We start from the raw sequence: 14611 nt of genomic DNA, 5'->3' as shown, positions 1-14611 counted from the left end.
CCCTCTTCCATAAAGTTGCAGCACAGCCACATTAATCACAACCGAATATTGCCTCCAGTGCTTTTTGAAGAGAGTTGTTGAAGAGGTACTGGCTGATGTCAAATTTTCATCCGTTCTATACATCCCTACGCTATCAGAAGTGATCTACATTTGGTGAACCTAACAAACCTGTGTGCCACCATGTTTACCTTCTTTAATCCTTGTATACATTTTTGATGACTCCAATAGCGGTGGGGAATGATGCCTAATCCATAGGATTTGTGTGTCATGAAATCAGAACATGTATGCTGTGATGTATCATTCTTATCAGCAGTAAGCAGGAAAAGCTGCCAGGGTTTTGCCACCCAGGTGGATGATCAGGGTGCTCAGATGGGCTGGCATGTCTGCCTACTGCTATAAACGGGGAATTAGCTGCTTCCAGTGCATTCCCGGTTGGTCAATCCATCACCCTTGCATTCCTTAGACTACCATTCCCAGGTGGCTCCCATAAGGGACAAGCATAGGGGATCTCTTAGGGAGTGGTACGGATTGTAGAGTTGAGCAGACTAGATATGCCATGTGTTCTTTTCCTGCAATCATATTTCTGTGTTTCTATGGAGTGCCCCAAGTTCCATAGCATCCTCTTCCACTCTAAAATCTGTACCATTACACGAAAGTAGTTAAGGCACTGGACTGTGAATTCTTCCTTTAGACTTGCCTCACATTTGCTGAAAACAGATGAACTTTCACTGTGTTATCCTTGCTATGATGCAGCTGACAAACCCAGTGCCATACTTAGTGGTGACTCCAGACCTGAAAGAGTGGCTACCAAATAGATTGGGATCAAGAGTCATTAACGCGAGACATTATTTTAATATGATTGTAAATTAATAACAAGCCCAGGGGACAAATCAGAGTACATTAGGAATGCCTGTTCCCTCTGTGTGTGCCTGTAATGAGTACTTGGGCATTTTGTACTGGACTTGTCACCAATTTGCCTACTATCCTCAAAATTGTCTCCTCACAGATCTACATTATATCGGTGAATCCAGATGTATTCCTGAACCTGATGTATTAGTTTGTAACAATTAGTGATAACTGTGCACAACAGCAGTGTGTTTCATCCTGATCTTGTAACGGTTCCAAAGAGGTATATATGTTGCAGCATGAAGCTGAGATAGGATGCTAGCTTCAGCTTTCAAAGCAAACACTAATCTGTAAGATTAAAATAAGAACAGTAGTGCCTGTTTTTGAATTATCTTCATTTTGTAAGTATTTGTTTGGATAATATAACTATAATTCATATTGTTATGTACAACCCCGTTAGTTTTGAAGAGTGACATGACAACCAGAACCTTCTCCTAGATCATATGAGGTTTACTTCTTTCCATCACTAGAATTCTAAAAAAAAAAAACTGGAAAATTACATTGACTAGAATTTCCCCTGCCTTTCTCTTATAGTTCCCCATCCTTGATCCCTCCTTTCCAGACAATATGAGAGGTGCATCTCCTTCAAGTATCAGCCTCCATGCCATTTGTTGGCCACATCAATCTATGGCACACCCAGGCCAGGCTGGTTCCAGTCAGGATCTGAAACCAGATTTCTGCGTAGTGCTGTAGCCTGACCCTTGGGGCCAACTTGAAAATCAAGACTAGATTTTAAAGTATGACTTTGTATAGCATTTTGTAGTCTGCAAATACTTTTGTGAGTCAAGATTGGGTATAAAGCAGTAGTTCTGTATTCAGGCTTAGTGTTGGAATTTTTTTATGTAACAAAACTGAATTCAATGTTAACACAAAATTAAATGTCCAGAGGACATCCATAGGAGCATTTAGTGCTCAGCAGTCATCACTCCTGCTGTGAGTGGTGTGTAAACTCTTGAGTGGTTGGCCAGAATGAGTAAGTAAAGGCTTCATAAAGGCTGAAAAAAGTATCTTTGGCAACTCAGAATACTTCACCTCAAGTAACTATTGTAAACATCACATTGGAAAGAAAATGCCATCCCTTCTTATTGTTTATATGTAAGTGTGAATTTCTTGCTGATTTTATTTTTATTAATTAGGTTAGATGAAGCCTCAGCATCTCTTCAAAAGGAAAAGAATATTTACAGAGACATAGAAAACTATCCTACATGTTATAAGGTAAATAAAATTGAGCCTAATTTACAAGAACATGCAAGAAGCATTATGACTATTTACACATAAATATTATCCAGTCAAAAAAATCCAAAAGCCAAAGATTTATATTCAACTTGTAAAATCACAGCTTTATTTTACCCTGCATTTTCCTATTTTGGGTGCGGGCAAATCGCCTTTTGATGTCATTAAAATTATTTCATTTAATTTATAATAAACAGTTGGAACAGTGTCCCATAACACCTCAGTGCTACCCCTCACATCCACTCAGGGTAACCCTGTGGCCACTTGGAGGGTCCTGCTAAGCATTGCCCAGGCCCGTCTGCACCTGTGCATGTGCTCCTACACTGGCAACCTGCCAACTGGGTTCCTGCTTGCTCTGGGCAGGTTCCCACCTGCAAGATATCCCCACACAACTCAAGGCTCTCACAGTTCCTAGACATAGTCTCATAGAGCAAATATACACAATACTGGGATTATTAATCAATCCAAGAGAGGCAAAGCTAACAAACTAATAAGTTTATTAACAAAAAGTGGGAACAGTGAATGGATAGAAAATATAATATGCAGGCAGGAACAGGTAAAACAACAAGGATTAAACTGCAAAAGATAATGAAACTACACTACTTCAATGTGGTGCCCAGGGAGGTCAGGAAAAAGGCTATTCACAGGAGCTGAACAGAGCTTCAGCAAAGCTGTCTGTTCCCTCTGTACTCCCAGCCGAGACAAGAGCCTTTATGGGCAAGTTCTCTGTCTGCCAGGCTAATCAGTTCTCAAAATACTAATATTTGGCTTTCTAGCAAATGGCACTGCAGGGTGTTTGTTTTACATTTTCTCAGGATTCTGGGATGTGAATACTGATCTAGCTACCTTCTGAGTCAAGGCAGCATTCACCACCTGCAGGCCAGTACACAGGAAATGAGATCTCTGGGGAAAAGTGTCACAGGGCAGAACAATAAACAACAAAGCATGCAAAACCACTGAATCACCCACCACAAACAGTTTACATATCAAATTTGTGTACAGGAGTGAACTTCCCAATAGGCAGACTAAAAAATTGCTTATGGGCATCCACACTAAGAAAGGCCATTGGTGTTGTGCTGGCAGACACAAAACTATAGCAGCATGGCTGTGTCATCCCAGTGGGATCACTCATTTCCCACAGTCCCATTGTGACTTGGGAGGGGACCTCCTTTTCCCAGCCAGAGGGGGTGGCCAAATTTCCTGTGTAAAGTCAACCAAGGGGTAAATCTGTTGCTGGACAAATAAATTGCTGAGTGAAAAAGAACACATTTGTCAGTCTCGGTAAAAACCCTGGGAATGTCTTGATATCACCACATCTTAAAGGGTATTAAGGTGCCCAGTCTGTCTTCTGGGTTTTTTATGGTTTATAATGAACCAGTTCGAAATGATTCTCATATGTGTTACAGAAATTTTGAACTTCCACTATGCTTTACTGTTTCCTTTCCCAAATATCACTTAATACCTGTGTGCCATGAACATAAACTGTGGCCTTATATCATGAATATAAAGGTAAACATTCAAAGCCATTGTGTACATAATTTTTTACATTATGTTCACAAATGCTATGGGGCAGATTTTAATACTTACTTGCGGGCGTAGATTTGTGCGAACAACCTGGCGTGCACAAATCTATGCCTGATTTTATAACATGCGTGCATGTTATAAAATCCGGGGTCGGCGCGCACAAGGAGGTGCACACTAGTGCACCTTGCATGCGCCGAGCCCTAGGGGAGCCCCGATGGCTTTCCCCATTCCCTCCGAGGCCGCTCCGAAATCAGAGCATCCTCGGAGGGAACTTTCCTTGTGCCCCGCCCCCAGCCCTACCTAAACCCCCCCCCCTCACCTTTGTTTTACAAGTTGCGCCTGCCCCCAGGCAAGCGTAGGTTACGCGCACCGGCTGAGTGGCCCTACGAAGGCCTCTGGCCATTCCCCGGGACATACGCACATCCTGGGGCTTGCGTGCGTTGCCGGGCCTATGCAAAATAGGCTTGGCGCGTGTAGGGCTTTTAAAATCTGCCCCTAAGTTTTTTAATTTTACCTCTGCCAAATGCATACATTTTGTGTACATAAAAATGACCCAACAAAAAGCATCAGTTGAAGCATTCCAGAGGCAGGGCTAAAATGTTGAGGTTGAGCAATATATTGAGCACTCTCCATCTAAAGTAAAGTTACAAGCACAAGTCTGGTCAGAAACGTAGCTGCCCTAAGTATCCCTGGCTAAAATTAACCCATGTAATTTTATCCAACTATATTCAGCAGCAGGTTGTTTTGGTTTTTTTTTCATTTTGTATCTTATTTATTCCATTTTACTTTGCTTACCTAAAATGAAATATAGAAAACAAAACTGAAGTACTCCATCCCCCACCCATATAAACAATGATCCCTTGGCCTTTCCCCACCCCTGCCCTTCTCCATGGCAGGTGTGCTGGTCTTCCGGGGACAGGACATCACGCTCAGGTTGAGAAGCGATCGCGTTGGAAAAGTGGAGCAGGAGCGATTGGAGATTGCTCCCGCCCCCAGAAGCCTTGCATATCTATGATGGGTTAAGGGCTGGGAAGGGGGAAGGTTGGTGGTCTTTGCTTAAGTGGATTTGGTGGACAAGGGGGGAAAGTCTGGGAGCCAGACCCAGACTGATTTTTTTTATTATTATTATTATTTTGGCTGTGAATAATCTGGAAAACCTTCTACATAAAACAAATTACTATTAATTAAATAATTAAGGAGAGCATTCTCTTGAACTTTCCTTTTGACTTTTTTTAAATTTTGGGAGGGCTTCTGGACTGGTACAGCAGAAGTAAAGGAAAGAAATTATCAGGTAAGTTTTTTTCTTCTTTGTCTTTCTGCTACACCAGTCCAGAATAACTGGGAAGTACCAAAGCCCAAATACGGTGGGAGAATGTTAAACCTGCTTTTAAGATGCTTGCCCCATAGCCAGCATCTTATTTTGCCAAAACGTTTAATCTATATTGCATTTTGAATGTATGTAATGAAGACCAAGCTGCTTTACAAATATCTGCTATATCTACCTTACTTAATTCTGTCCATGGAAAAGAATGTGCTCTTACTGAATGAGATTTCATTATTTTTGGTACCTGCTTTCCTTTCAGAATGTAAGCAGAAGTAATTATTTCCTTTAGCCTTCTTCCTGCTGTTGCCTTGGTAGCTGCTTCCCCTTTCTGTTGTCCTCCAAAAAACACAAATAACTTATCTATTTTCCAAAATGAATTTGTAACTTCTAAATATTTTATAGAGTGCATCAGACATCCAAAAACTTTAATAACTTCTCTTTCCCTTGATAGTCTTCTTTTGAAAAGGCCAGCAAGTTAATGGATTGATTTAAATGGAAAGGCAAAATTACTTTTGGCAAAAATGAAGGTACAAGAGTTATAGATACTGACTCTGAATTGATCTTTAAAAATGGATTTCTAAATGATAATGCCTGTATTTCCGATATTTGTGTAGAAGTGACGGATGCTAAAAACATGGACTTCAACGTTAAATCTTTGATAGTTACTTTCTTCAATGGCTCAAAAGGCAATTTAGTTAGAGCTCTTAGTACAGTACAGTGGTTCTCAACCCTGTCCCGGGGACCCCCCCAGCCAGTCGGGTTTTCAGGATATCCACAATGAATATGCATGAGAGAAAATTTGCATGTTATGCATGCAAATTTTCTCTCATGCATATTCATTGTGGATATCCTGAAAACCCGACTGGCTGGGAGGGGTCCCCAGGACAGGGTTGAGAACCACTGACTTAGTACCAAATTTAGATTCCAATGTGGTATTAGAGATTTATATATTGGGAATAATCTTTTAATTCCTTTAAAAAAAGAATACGCTGTATTTGGTTGAGACATGACAGATAAACCTTTCATTCTTCCTCTGTATCAGGCTATCGCTGCTAATTGAACCTTTACAGGTAAATTTTCAAAGTAGTTATGCATGGAAATGTAATATACTATCGTAGCAGTTTTCAAAAGCCATTTACCCGTGTAAATACTCTTAATGTGTGCAAATCCTATGGTCAATTCAATGGCATGTATTGTAGCAATTTTCAAAAACCCTCTTACACAGCTAAAATGCATTTACATTTGTAAAAGTTTTAAACATGTAAATCCTTTTGAAAATTACCTCCTTAGTATCTGAATTTAAAAAGTATTTACATGCTTAAAATTGGGTTTTACACATGTAAATGCACTTTTGAAAATTGCTACAAAATATGCCATTGACTTGTCCAAAGGATTTACCTGCGGGCACTTTATGCGGGTAAATGGCTTTTGAAATTGCTGTATTACTTGTTTCATTTACACATGTAAATCCTTTTGAAAATTACCCCCAGGGGTATTTTATATTATATGCAGCACTTGCACAGGCGATTTTAAAATTCCAGCATGTGAGTGCTTGTTCCCACATATGCGCTTATGTGGGTGCACACTTGCTTATTTTAAAGTTACCATCTCTTTGTATTATGAGCTAGACACTTGTCTAATCCCTTTTGCAAAAAGGACAATATGTTGGAGATCTGCGACCACCAAGTTGAGATGGAGAAATCCTTACAAAACGCTTCAAAACAATGCCATACAAGTATGTATGTTAAGGAAGTAGATCACTTTTTCGCCTTCGGCAGGGGAGAAAAAAAAAGGGTTCGCACTCACAAAGCGGGGAGTAGCTGGCTTGTTACGGCGGTTACTACCCCAAACCAAATGTACCTGATACTTCACTCTCGACGCATATCCAGCATGACTCTCTGCTTCAACGGCATGGGAGAAAGACTGATACATCACAAATCTCCAGCATAGCTCTCTGCTTCAACGGCAGGGAAAAAGAAAAACTGATACTTCACGCATATCCAGCATAACTTCAACGGCAGGGGAGAAGAAAAAAGGATTCACACTCACAAAGCGGGGAGTAGCTGGCTTGTTACGGCGGTTACTACCCCAAACCAAATGTGCCTGATACTTCACTTTCGATGCATATCCAGCATAGCTCTCTGCTTCAACGGCAGGGGAGAAGAAAAAAACTGATACCTCACGCATATCCAGCATAGCTCCCTGCTTCAACAGCAGGGGAGAAGATAAACAACCAATAAGGGCTGTATAACATAGTCTGGGTTAAAACAAATAAGCATGGGTGTAGCTTGCTTATTGCGGCGGTTACTACCCCTACTACCCCCTAACTAATCAAGCTTGATATTTCACTTGGATGCAGCTCCATCACCGCTCTCTACATTAATGGTGGGGGTGGAAGGGAATTAGAACCAAGAGCTAAGAGAAACAGATAAGTATGAGAGAAAAAAGGAGGGAAGCTTGCTGGGCAGACTGGATGGGCCATTTGGTCTTCTTCTGCCGTCATTTCTATGTTTCAGTAATGTTGAAAACATTGAAGAAAAGTAGCCTTTCTTTACTTTTTCCTCTCAAGACGTATGTTGTAAAATAAAATAGTGCAGGATCCCATTAAAATTGGTCTCTGATGCAGGGGACCATAAACTCCTGGAAACTGTAGCAAATAATCTACATTTAGTCTCCTCATAATCTCATACCAAGGCTACCTTGGCCAATGTGGAGCCACTGGCACTAGTCAAGCTTTTTCCTTTTCTACTTTTCAAAAAATACACCCTATCAAGAGCTATGGTGGGGAAGACCTGCATCAGTCTGTCTGTGGCCAAGACTGTACCAGGCCGTCTATTCCATCGGAACCGGTCTCGTTGAGTTGGCTGAAAAACAGTTTCTTTTGCATTCTTTTCTGTTTGCCATTAGGACATGCCTCAAATAGACTTATCTTTGTACCACCATCTGAAACACTTTGATGCTCAACTCCTACTCTCCTGGATCAGGGAGATGTCTACTTTCCCAGAAATCTAAAGCAAATTGTCTTTTGCCCACGAAAAGAGGAGATTCGCCTCTTCTGAGACCCTTAACTGCAAGTTCCTCCTTGCTTGTTTATGCTAATACATATACTTGCATTGTTGCCTTACTGCCTGTCCTTGCAAACTTGGCTCAAAACGGAGTGACGCCAAACAAATTGTTCTGGTTGCTAATTGGTTTATTGACCATGAGTCCTCTGTTTGTGACCATGGACTCTGGACATAATGATCTAGACCAGGGGTGACCAACCTTTCACAGACTAAGAGCCAAGAAACCAGAATGTATAGACCCGAAGAGCCTCACATTTTCAAGAAACAAGAAGGAACGAAGAAGGGGAAGGGTCTTTCTCCCTCTCTCAATGCTCCCAGTAGTCTTTCCCTTTCTCTCTTTCTTCCCCACCACTTCTCTCAGTCCCATTTGTCCTCCCAGCAGTCTCTTAATCCCAGTCCTCTTTCTGTCTCCCTGCTCTTTTCACACCTGCCTCTCTTAGCAGCCCAGGCATAACACCCTGCACGCAAACAATGACAGAAGCTCAGCAGCCTCAACACTCCCCACACCAGCCCCTCCTTTATTGTAAACTGCTTTGATATTAATTTGGATGTTGCAGTTTATAAAGAATCTTAATAAAATAAAGTCCCCTCCGGGCAGCAGAACAGAGAAAAACCCTCTACTTCAGGCAGCATGTAGATTGGATCATGGACAGGATGGGGAGGCTGGAGCAGGGAACTAACTGGCTCTTTACCTTTCTATGCTATGATCTCTTCTTCAGCTCCTTTTAATTTAGCCCACCTTTGTTCCATTTTGCCCAATTTCTCACAGTCTTCTAGTTCTTCCTCCACGTATATCCCCCAAGCTTCAAAATGATTTTGTTAAATCATTTTGAAGCTTGGGGGATATACTGCTACTATCCCGCTATCAGCAGGAGCAAAATCTAGAATATGAGGGGCAGAAGATTTTGCTGTTTGCGGACTACTTCTCGGCTGTGGCAGCGAAACGCAGGGTCTATACGGGTATCTGTTCCCTTCTGATTAGGCACTAACTGAAATTTACGCTGCAATTCCCTGCATGTTTTGTTTTACAACAATGGGGTGCACTTCTTCCTCTCGGCAGAAGCTTTCCTTCACCCCAAGCTGAAGGAAACAGAAGATGGCCTGCCACTGGTCGTCAAGGCTATTGCCAATTCCATATGGAAGGTGATGGAGGCTGGTTGTTTTGAGTACAAGCCCAGCCGGACTGGTGTACTTTGTTTTACATTACTATCTTTCCCATCGGCTGTTGGAATTCTGGCATAGAGGTTTTGAGACATCACAGAGCTGGGATTCATGGACATTCTGGTTACAAAATGGGGAGTGGGGCCCTGCCACGTGGATCATGTCAATCTCCTGCCCAATAGAGGGCTTGTTTAGATTGGTTTGGGGGAGGGAGGGGGTGGGTGGGGGTAGAGGGGGGGCCAGGGATACAACTGCGCATGCTGGAAGCTGCACCTGAAGCGGCATAGAGCTCACTTTGAGGTGTATCCCGCTGATTCCACATGGCCGAGGCTTAGGCTGGGGGCCCCCGGTCCCAAAAGCGTAAATAGGTTCTGGAACATTTTATTCTGTTTTCAAGGGACTAATTGATGGCTCCATCAGTGAGATGTGTGATGTGGAATGTAGGAGGAATTGGGCCGGTGGTGAACGGTACAAAATCCTCCTGGCGTTACAGTGCTGGAAAGCACACATAGTCATGTTACAGGAAACACACTTAGATGCCCAAGAACATCAGAAGCTGGCCGCCAATTGGGTAGAGAAGGTATACGCTGCACCATCGGGTACACGCAAGGCGGGGGTGGTGATATTGATTGGCAAGGCAGTTCCTTTTCAAGAAGCTAAGGTAATTGCAGATCCAGAAGGACGATACTTGCTGATAGAGGGCAGTCTCTATGGGAGGCCCCTAACACTGTGCAATGTTTATGCCCCCATGTCTACAGCCCGCAATTTTTTAAAATGATAGCGCAGCTGCTATTGCCCTATAGCTCAGTCGAACTAATCTTAGGGGGAAACTTTAATTGTGACCTGGACCCCACACTAGATCACTCTCATGGTAGAGGATCATGGTTGCAAGAAGGGAAAAAGGGAGTGGGCTGTCTATGTGATACCCTTAATGTAGTTGATGCTTGGCACGCATTGCACCCACTCATCAGGAAGTATACTCGTACATCGAGGGCCCATGATAGTCACTCACGATTGGACTACATCTTAGTGGACCCTGTCACTTTTGCTAAAACTTCCACATCAGACATAGGACAACCTGTGATATCGGATCATGCTCCCGTATGGGTGGACCTAAAGGGGTATCACCCGCCAGGTATGCAAAGCATGTGGAAATTTCCCTGATATCTTTATACAGACCGTGGCTTAAGGCAGTATATCAGGCAAAAATGGGAAGAGTTTGCAGCAACCAACAAGGGACAGAGATACCCCAGTGCTTTACTGGGAAACTGCAAAAGCGATCCTAAGGGGAGATATTTTTTAATTTTTATTTAGATTTATATTCCACTTTTCACACCTTTTTTCATTGCTTCAAAGTGGATTACATTCAGGTGCTTATGTGATAACTAAACGCAAAGCGACTGCGGCTGCCATTCTAAACTTAGAGCGACAATTGTCCAAGGATAGACAGCAATATGAAAAACAACCCGACCAAGCCACCAAGGCACAATGTTGGGCAGCGCAAGTGGCACTAAATGAACTATTGCACCAGCAAGCTAAGAAATCTTTTATGTATTACAAATGTAAGTTTTACCAACATGGAAACAAGGCAAGCAGGTCATTGGCTATGCTAACTAGGTAATGGGCCAGCGCGAAATATGTTAAGACATTGCGCACATCTGAGGGCAAGTTAGTTAACATGGGGAAAGACATTATGGAAATCTTCCGCACTTACTACCAAACCCTTTACACAGCAGAAGGGGGGGAACCCAATGGCAATCTAAGTTTATCTTAACGCGGTGGGTCTATCTAGAGTATCTGAGACATAGCTTTACCCTACTAAACCGGCCCATACAGGTGAATGAGATTCTAGATGGTATAAAAGAGGCCTCTGTGCTGAAGTACCCTTTCGTAAATATGTACACCAGATTGAGCGAGCTGGGCCAGTTCCCTCTCACACAGAATCGAGCAGCCATCGTCGTGCTCCCGAAGCCAGGCAAAGATCTGCCAGTCTCATTAATAGATTTTGACATCAAGCTGTTGGCGAGGCTTATGGCGAAGTGACTATCTGGGTTAGTGCCTACTCTTTTGGGAGACAAGCAAGTGGGCTTTGTGAGTAGAAGATATGCGGTCAAGAATATCTGTAGAATTCTGGCATCCATTGAGCGGACCCAGTGGCTGCAAGAGCCATCCCTTCTGTTAAGCTTGGATGAAGAAAAGGGATTTGATCGCCTAGACTGGGGTTTTATGTTCCAAGCTCTACAGGCCTTTGGGATTGAGGGATTTTTTATTCATACCCTTCGGGTGCTCTACGTTGACCCCGGGCCTTTATAAGGGTTCAATGGGTTCCAGTCCGATGACATTGTTTTGGGCAGGGGTACACAGCAGGGGTGCTCCCTCTCTCCCCTGCTATTTATTCTGGCCCTAGAGCCCCTTCTGCAGCAAACTCGCCATAACTCCCATGTAGAGGGTGTGCCTTTCCAAGATCATTCAAGTAATGCTTTCAAATTAGCAGTGTTTGCTGATGACATTTTATTGCACTTAAAACATCCTGCTTCCTCTCTTCAGGCAGCCCTCCAGGAATTTGCATGATTTGGGGAATTGGCAGGCTTGAAACTAAAGCTCACTGAATGTGAAGCGCTGCCCACTGATGATATAGTGAAAACGACTTGGGAGGGAGAGTTTCCAATGCATTAGGTGCAGGATTCATTTGTTTATTTGGGGATAGACCTTCACAGAGACTTACACCAATTGAGTCAAGTAAATACTCAGACTCTTGACCCAAACAGAAAAACTATTGCATAGCTGGAGGGACTTTCCACTGTTGCTAACGGGGAGGGTGAACTTATTCCAAATGATTATTCTGCCCAAATGGTTGTATATGTTTCAGACAATCCCTTGCCATCTCCCACACAAAGATGTGCGAACCCTGGAAAAAATGGTATGCAAATACTTGTGGAAGGGGGGGCAAACCTAGGATAACACTCACTCGGCTTATGCATAAATGGGAGCATGGAGGGCTAGGACTAGCGGATCTTAAACTGTACATCCTTGCTTGTAATCTGAGGCATGTGGCAGACTGATTGCTGGGTACGCAATTCTATACTCTTGTGTCTACTGAGCACCTGCTTTTTGCCTCCAGTGATCTTGGCTATTTACTGTATTCCAAGCTCGCAATTGTACCCACTCAATTGCGACATAACCCCTTGCTCACTCCAGTACACCATGCATGGCGACAGCTTTGCCGCATGTCAAACCTAGACTGGCATACCTCTCAGTTTCTCCCTGTACTAGGGAATCGAGCATTTGAGGCCGGTTATACCCAGAGGGTGTTTGGTCAGTGGGCCCAATGAGGAATAAGATGGATTGCCCAATTTTTAGATGACTATGGTACTATTAGGTCCTTTGCCGCAGTACAAAAGGAATATGGGTTGAGTAATAGAGACTTTTTTGCTTACTTGCAAGTACGCCATTATATCCAGTCCCTACCTGTGAGGGATTGGGGTTCTGCCCAGAGAGGAATGCTTTCAGAGATCTTTGATGTAGAGGATCCCTTGAGGCATTCTATTTCGTATTTTCACGCTGTTCTCTGCAAGCTCCACACTAACCTAGATAATGCTAAAATAGTGAGCAAGTGGTGTATGGAACTAGATATGGATCTATCACTGGCTCAATATGAGCACTGTTTTGAGAAAATTAAATCTATCACGACCAATATTGCCCTTTGGGAAATCCATTACAAATTCTTGATTCGCTATCATTACTTGCAAACGCAAGTATATTTAATGGGCAGGGCCCAAACGGATCTCTGTCCGAAGTGTAAAATAGTCCCTGGAACTCTGGAACACCAGTTTCGGTTATGCAATAAAAACCAAGTCTGCTGGTGGGTACTTGCCTCTTATGTCCACAGGGTAATGGGATTTCTCCTCCCTCTGACTGCAAAAGGGTTTCTTTTTGATCAATTGAGTAGTGTTGCGCCTGGTCACCGGTTTGTGCGGCTATGGATTCGCAAAGTGCGCATATTGGCTAAGCGAACGATTCTGCAGGATTGGATTGGGGAAGATCCCCCCCTAGCCTGACACATTTTGAGGAACCATATTCATGCTGTGTGTATTAATGAAAAATGTCTGGAAACGTTGGATCTGTCAAAAAAAAATCGTTTCTGCTGACCTGGGATACCTACCTGCAGTCCCACCTGACGAGGACGAGAAGTCAGATATTAAATGACTATTGTATTTCTAAGCGGGTGACGCCTACATTAGGGGTGTGCATTTGTTCCCTACAAATCGGGAATCCGCAACATATAGGGCACTATTCGTTGTATTCGTGGGGAAGCGAAACGTATCACGATTCCCCACAATTACAACGAATCTTCGCCGAATTATTCGGCCGCCTAAATGAGCCAATTTAAACAAGGCCCCCACCCTCCTGCCCCCCCCCCCAAGACTTGCCGTGACATAGTAAGGGCAAAGGCTATCGATGCCATTTTGATTACTGGCAGCCGACGGCCCGAGTGCAGGAGATCACTCCCGGACCCTTGCTGGACCACCAGGGACTTTTGGCAAGTCTTGGGGGACCCTCCTGACCCCCACAAAACTTGCCAAAAGTCCAGCGGGGGTCCGGGAGCAACCTCCTGTACTCCAGCCGTCGGTTGCCAGTATTCAAAATGCGCCGATCGTCTTTGCCCTTACTATGTCACAGGGGCTACCGGTGCCATTGGTCAACCCCTGTCACATGGTAGGAGCACAAGATGGCACCGATGGCCATGTGAAAGGGTCTGACCAATGGCACCGGTAGCCCCTGTGACATAGGTCAAAGGCTATCGGCGCCATTTTGAAACCGGAAGCAGAGGGTGTGAGTGCAGGGGATGGCTCCCGGACCCCCTGCTGGACCACCAGGGAGTTTTGGTAAGTCTTGGGGGGGGGGGGGGGTCAGGAGGGTGGTGGGTTGTAGTTTAATTTTAGCAGAGAAACGAATAGGAATTAACGGATAAACGTATCGGGGGGGGGGGCCCCCCTTGCCGAATGCAACGTATCTGCCCCCTGACGAATACGAATCCCGAATGCAACATATGGCATCCCTCTGCACATCCCTAGCCTACATGAGCTATGTTTTCAGGGGTGTGCATCGGGTAAAGGGGGGGGGGCTGTTTGGGGGATCCGCTTGTTAGTATGTTTTAGTTATTGTACTAGTCCTTCTGGTTGACTCTTTGCAGAACAAACCAGGGTCAGCCTTGTTGTTATATTGGTTGAAAATGAAAAATTTAATGAGGAGTTGAAACATAACACAAGCAATATAGGAAGACCATAAAGGTGTTAATTTCAATCCTGAAGAGGCTTTGCATCAAAAACTTCAGTGCGAGCTAATAGCTGCTTGTCTAGGAGCTTTTCAGAATATTTTTATTTTTTAAAGTAGCTTC

At 43.6% G+C, this 14611-nt stretch overlaps 1 protein-coding gene across 2 annotated transcripts in view; it reads left to right on the top strand.

Annotated features, from left to right (window-relative positions):
• The window catches only part of NAPG (NSF attachment protein gamma), a 116657-nt gene that overhangs the window by 64625 nt on the left and 37421 nt on the right, over window positions 1–14611 (top strand). For both annotated transcript variants that reach the window (XM_029590982.1, XM_029590983.1), the window contains exon 9: window positions 2043–2121. In XM_029590982.1, the coding sequence (XP_029446842.1) occupies window positions 2043–2121 (79 nt within the window). The remainder of the gene's footprint in view (window positions 1–2042; window positions 2122–14611) is intronic.

This window comes from Rhinatrema bivittatum, chromosome 2 (assembly GCF_901001135.1).
Source record: "Rhinatrema bivittatum chromosome 2, aRhiBiv1.1, whole genome shotgun sequence".
Lineage (NCBI taxonomy): Eukaryota > Metazoa > Chordata > Amphibia > Gymnophiona > Rhinatrematidae > Rhinatrema > Rhinatrema bivittatum.
Note: the sequence above shows the minus strand (reverse complement) of the source record. Positions and strands in the feature narration are given on the sequence as shown.